The 6,372-nt window shown below is 40.0% G+C and overlaps 1 protein-coding gene across 5 annotated transcripts in view; it reads right to left on the bottom strand.

Moving 5' to 3' along the window:
• Positions 1-422: 422 nt before the first annotated feature.
• lrch1 (leucine-rich repeats and calponin homology (CH) domain containing 1) overlaps positions 423-6,372 on the bottom strand; it is a 502,659-nt gene continuing 496,709 nt past the window's right edge. For 4 of the 5 annotated variants that reach the window (XM_073046169.1, XM_073046165.1, XM_073046166.1 and 1 more), the window contains 2 exons: positions 5,944-6,197; positions 423-4,302 (listed from right to left, as the gene is read on the bottom strand). In XM_073046169.1, the coding sequence (XP_072902270.1) occupies positions 5,994-6,197 (204 nt within the window). In that variant the 3' untranslated portion in view covers positions 423-4,302; positions 5,944-5,993. The remainder of the gene's footprint in view (positions 4,303-5,943; positions 6,198-6,372) is intronic. The other variant, XM_073046167.1, reaches the window with a different exon arrangement.

The following is a 6,372-nucleotide window of genomic DNA, read 5'->3' as shown; positions in this document are numbered from 1 at the left end:
AGGAATAGATGGGCCGCAGGGCCTATTTCTGTGCTGTACTTCTCTATGGCTCTATATCCAATCAAGCCCTGGGGACTTCATGCTCTTTAAGAGACACTAACTCTTCCTGAAATGCCTGAGCGTATCAATACACTCACAGTACTGATCTCCCTGTGCTCCATGTCCCTCTCCTTGGTAGGTACTGATGTAAAGTACTCATTAAGGACCTCACCCACATCCAAACAAATACCCCCTCTCCCTATTAGGGTCATGAATCTTTAAAGTTTGGTTTGTTTAACTTTTGTGGTAATTGTAAACTGATATTTAGGATTCAGTTAACTGATAAACAAGAGTTAAATATATATAAGACAATGATTTGGGACATCGTAAATTTCTGCAAGGTAAAACTGACTCCTGCTGGAATAACAGGGAGAAGACACAGGTTGTGTAAATAACATAACTTTATTACTGATGTTACAATAGAAGTGATTTTTTACAAAATATACACTATGTACAATGGCTTCAGATAACATCAAAGGCCACACATGCAAAATACATTCCCCAATCTATATACAGACAACATAAGATCTTTTGGCCATATGAGTGTAACTGAGCTTCCCAGAAATCAATCACTCTCTAAAAACCATAATTTTACAAAATATTAAAAGTTAGAGCATATTTTTACACACACAATATAAGCTGACATCAGCTGCGAATAATGAAAACCTGATGTCATTCAACAGACACTCAATCTGGGGATTTTTAAAAAGCACAAGGTCATTACATACACTTAAATTGCATTTGCACAGCACAGCTCACCTTAAAGATGCGAATCAGAAGTTCTCCTCATCTACAAATTATGCTTCCTCTAGTCTAGATGTTATATACTTCTGATTCGAAACAACCTGCATTTGTCAAAAATTGCTTTTGTCTCTTATTATCCAAGATAATAGAAATCCATTTAAGTGCACAGTCTATTGCAGTGCCCTGCTGTCTTGTTCTACTATCTACTATCTTGTTTAAAAGAAAAGCAGCACTTTGAATGGACACCAGTGTAATGATGACACAACTAATAGATTTTCTTGCTTGATCCTATCTTTTTCTTCAAATGTCAATACTACCTCTCCTTCACAAACAGGTGCCTCAGGAGACTGTATTAGTTATTTGAGATTAGTTATAAGATGATTTGGTGAGTTTATGCCTTAGGAGGAATGCTGTTGATACTTCCTGCGGCTGTGCAACACTCATTTATTTTCTGATAACAATCTCCTTTGCAGTACTTGTAAGTGTCTTGAACCTACACAGGTAACTGACATGAAGAAGTGGTTGAAATACTGAAGCGTAACCCCTCCAACTCTTGCCAGTTGTTCATCCTAATTGAAACGCTCAGTTTTCACCCTCTCTGCCCCAAATTTCACCCACTAATTGAACTTCTAGGGTGGTGGAGTGGAGATACATCTCTACCAAACCTTCGCTAGCCTGCAGCTCACCATTGGACAAGGTATCACACGTGCCTGGCCCCTCAATCAGGATCACATGACCATGGGAGCAAGTGGTGTATATCACAAGTTCTGGTCACATGACCACTGATGTCAGGCAGATCATCTCTGAAGAGTATTAATAATGGCTGGGGTCACCATCTTGTAAAGACACTGCCCAGAAAGCAACAGCAAACTACTTCTGTAGAAAATTTACCAAGAACAGTCAGGGTCATGGACAGAGAAAAGAATTGAAGAGATTATTGACTAAAGACAGATGGAAGACCATGATCTGCCACATCATACAGCATGGTACATAAAGGTGATGAATGGAATTTCTAACAAGAAAAATATTGGCAATAATTACTAAAACATCATTTCCATTAATATAATTCACACTGACAAGCTAATTTTGATTGAGGTTGGCAGGCAGAAATGGAATTTACTTGTTTCTGGATTACTTTTATCATGGATAATTCTGTATTCGTTTCCCACACACCTTGGTTCCACCACATGGCCTGCCACACCACCTCAGAGCCCACCACCAGGACTTTGCCCCACTCTTCAGATGGACCTCTTACCCACACCATTCATAATTAGCAGAACTGTCATTGCTACACCCTAAAATCAATCTTTAAGACAAAACACATCAATGAAAACTCTCTTCTATTAATGTTCATTGTCAGCCCACTCATTTCCCTCCTTCCCCTCTCCTCACCCAAGGACCAGTTTCCACATCTCAGAAGAAACCACAAAAATGATGAAAAAGACGCCTATCCCAGCAAAATGCTGACAGCAAACCAATTTGACTAGCAATGCATCATGCAAGCTGTTACATATGAAAAGCATGGTGTGTATTTGGATATCTCTGTGCATCTTTATTATACCAAACTGCAGCAAAAGATCCACATTCAGAAAGGAGTAATCATACACAGTTGTTTCCAGATCTTGGGGGATCTATGCCTCTGACCCCACTCTTCAGACAGCTGGAGGTGATGTTGGAGACACATGGGTTTTCTGCACAACTCCCCCATCCCCAATGCCCCTTTCCAATCCCAATTAACACATATTTCTGGCAGCAGGTACTACTGAGAGGATAGTTTTTCCTTTGTTTGGAACTGGCTATTTTTCTTTTTAAATGGTAGTTACAGGTATATTCCTGCATTTTTTTTATTGTCAGCTCTACTTTCATCTGCATGAGTAAACCTAAGGGTTGGCAACCATGGAAACACAGCTTCATTCATGTTAACTGCAAGCGGTGTTTGAATGTTCAGAGAATGCTGGCTGTATGGCTTACAAAATGACTGCTTCTGCAGACTGGCACACAACAACTTGTGAGTTTGGTAGGGACAATGATTCCTGAGTACTTTTATATTTTAACTGATCCCCGAAATTGGCAATCAAGTGTAATAACTAACATTTGTGTTTGGCTTATAAATCTCTAGTTCGTTCCTGCAGCTCACATAATTCAGTACAACTGTTTGCATATTTAGATAATGTGCCACCAGGTGCTGTAGGAAGGCAACTTGTCAGCCTGAATAACCTACAGTGAGTTGTCTGTTCTGTGTTGGATTAAGTACAGTAAAATCTAGAGGTTTGGTTCACACATCCACGATAAACCACAGGGTTATTCCACAGAGTTAATCTGGGTTCAGATTTTGGTAATGTTGCAATATTAAGTATGGTAATATCAATTTTACCATCAATAAAATGGCCTTTTTATGTAAATTTTTAAAGATTCTGTCATATTAGGCGGGGGCAATCACAAACGTCAAAGCAGCAAGCTATATTGGTCTAGGAAACATTCCACTAATTTGAGCCTCCCCTCGCTCCTGCTTTTAGTCATAGCTTGAGTCATCCTAGACCATTCATCTGAGCAATGTGTTATTAAAATCCCTCTTTACATTTGCCCCATCCATGCGGAGAGTCAAAATCATACTGATTTGATTTCTAAACTTGTCAGCCAACCAGTCTATCTGATCCAGGGTGTATGAACTGGAATGAAGCACCAGGGAGAATTAACTGAGTGTCCACAGAAACTTGTTTAAACTATTCAAACACTTTCTTGTTATTTTAATTGCAGCAGTAAGTAAAATTTACTTGATTAGTCTGAAACATTGTCAGGCACTGCCTCAAACGAGTAAATGCCCTTCTCTCTTATTATCATTTCACATGAAGATCACAAGCAGATTCTCAGGAAGCTATAAGGTTGTTCAACTGATGAAACCAAATATTAACTAAAAATGACTAAACTAACACCATAAAATAAAATAGCTTAAATCTGTAAAAAAAAGTTTCAGCTGCAAGCCTTTCAAATTTACAACCATCATCTCAATGGGTGGGTAAAACATCTGAATAAATAATATAAATAAATTATGACCACGTTCTAAACTTCTTCACAATCAAAAGCCATTATTTTATAATTAAACAAAGCCATAATTAAACAAATTAACAAAACAAAAGAGTGTCTCTTTAATACATTAAAAGATACAAGAGATTTGGGCTTTCCCCACTTCTGCAAAAGCTGTAACTATCTGTAGTTGAAAAGTTTACGTATTAACTAAATACTGTGACGAATGTAGTATGCTTCTAAATGCTGCTAGTGTACAGAAATAGCTCCACAAATCAGCTGAGGAAAATGTCCACCTTTTGTATGCTATGTACTCATCCTGGGCTTGAGGCTGTGTCACTTGTTGAACTTTCAGAGGCCGGCAACACTGTAGTTTTGGATTCACGTAAACAATGGGGATCTGGTCATGGCCCAGTTCAGCAGTGCTTGAACAGTCATACTTACTTTCAGCAACCCTTTTCCTTCCAGTATGTGATGGGGTAAACATAGCTTCTCCTATGGAAAGGTAGCACAAAAAGTAGAGATGTTACTGCAGATTCTTCCCAGACTGATAAGAGCCAAAGACATGCATGTGCAAAGGGAATTCAGTTGGCTTCTGAGCTGCTGTTCGATTGCCATCAGGACCAGTGCTAATCAGTCAGGTTACTCACCAGCCTTCCAGCTCACTCACACTCCAACAAGGAACATAACATACGTGGCATGTACATCTCCCTGCTTTCTTGAAAGTGAGTCAAGTTACACCAGCAAGCAGGAGAAGAGAGCTTGGATCAGTGCTGAAACATCTTTTCAGCAGTTCATGAATAGCCACACAGATTAAACACGGAAACACCAGAAATCCTGAGCTATCTCCTCCAGGATCGGTTCATCAATATTGATGATCAAACTCATTATGCCCCAAACGTTTTCATTTGACTATGACTACCTCACTACCTGCCTGCTCAAACCAAATAGCACCCAAGCTAGCCACAGTGAATTGGTATTGTGATCAATGCATGGGTTTTATTAACAGTAGTTTGTACCTCACAACACCCGCATTCTGAGTTTGATTTCCTTGTAAAAACAATCAAATTTTACTTAATGACTCAAGGTATCTTAAAGGAGCAACTTCTCCCTTTCTGCAAGATTCTCTATGCATTGCCCGGTCCATCTGAGCATAGTCAGCACAGCATCACCAAACCTGCCTATTCACAAAGTGGCCTTGGACAAAGTGAGAAGCTCACAGTTTCACCATAGAATGGTGCTGAAGGTCAACAACCTTCCTCAGATGTACGGTTTCCATCAAAAAGAGCAACTTATTTTCATGTCAATGTACATATGTTTCCAATCTAGCCCTAGCCAAAGGATTTTAGTCACAGGGTTGCTGGGGTGCAAATGGCAACTCAACTTATAAGTTGCCATTGGTAGGAGATGCAAGTATCTTTCCTAAATAGAAAGAGATTCCAGGTTTATTCACCCTGGTTTTACAATGACACTGTTAAGATGCAGGAGCAAATGAGTTCTGTCTTTCAGGAAGGTATAGGGTATTCTCAGTTATGGTAAAGAATCATAAAAACAGGTTGTCTGGCCCACCACATCCATGCTAACCCATGAGCACTTAAGTCACAGCATGGAAACAGGCCCTTCATCCAGATGCGTTTGTCAGTGAGCTGGTCCCATCTGCTTGTATTTGGCCCAGAGCCCTCTAAACCTCTCCTATCTATGCAGAACCAGATATGCATTTGCATATATATGATGTTTAATGTGCCCACCACAACCACTATTTCTGGCAGCTCATTCCAAATATACACTCTAAGTGCAGAAGCTACCCTGATGTCACCTTTAAATTATTTTATAGTGTGAAATAGGCCCTTCTGACCCTTCGAGCCACACCGCCCAGCAATCCCCCGATTTAATCCCAATTTATAATGACCAATCAACCTTTGGACTGTGAGAGGAAACCCACTCTGCCACAGGGAGAACATACAAACTCCTTACAGAGAGCATGGGGAATTGCCTGTACTGTAAACTGTTCTGTCCCTCTGGCCTCTCTTCTTAAAGCTATGTCCTTTTTGTTTTTGCACCCCCTCTTTGGAAAACTCTTGGTCTGCAGTGTAACAGTATGAAATAGACAATGGGTATTAAAAAGAGTACAAATACCTGTAACTGGATTATACACACGGTGCAAGGATATATGCACATGCAATGTTCTAAACCAATACGCTCCAGTTGTAAGTAATATATAGCAGCACTAAAAAGAAAGCGTGGAATACACAAAAGCCAAACAGATCCCAAGTGAGAAAGGCTGGTGTTGGCTGTTGAACTTTCTCCCTGTTTGTCAGCAGTGCGGCAACAGTCCTTTGAATGGTGTGGACGTCCGACTGCAGGATGTCGTACGGAGAGCAGAGGTCAGCCTATCCAAGGGGCAGCAGGCAGAATAGAAGAACAGTGCATGAAATTACAAATACAAAACTTAACAAGAACCATATCAACAAGAACCAACAGGCTACATTAGTTGCATGCATGGGGAAAGCATGCCGGCTTACATTGTCTAAGATTTAAGAAAGCAGCCAGTACTATTGGATGCAA

This window comes from Hemitrygon akajei, chromosome 5 (genome assembly GCF_048418815.1).
Source record: "Hemitrygon akajei chromosome 5, sHemAka1.3, whole genome shotgun sequence".
Lineage (NCBI taxonomy): Eukaryota > Metazoa > Chordata > Chondrichthyes > Myliobatiformes > Dasyatidae > Hemitrygon > Hemitrygon akajei.
This window is presented reverse-complemented; position numbering and strand designations above follow the sequence as displayed.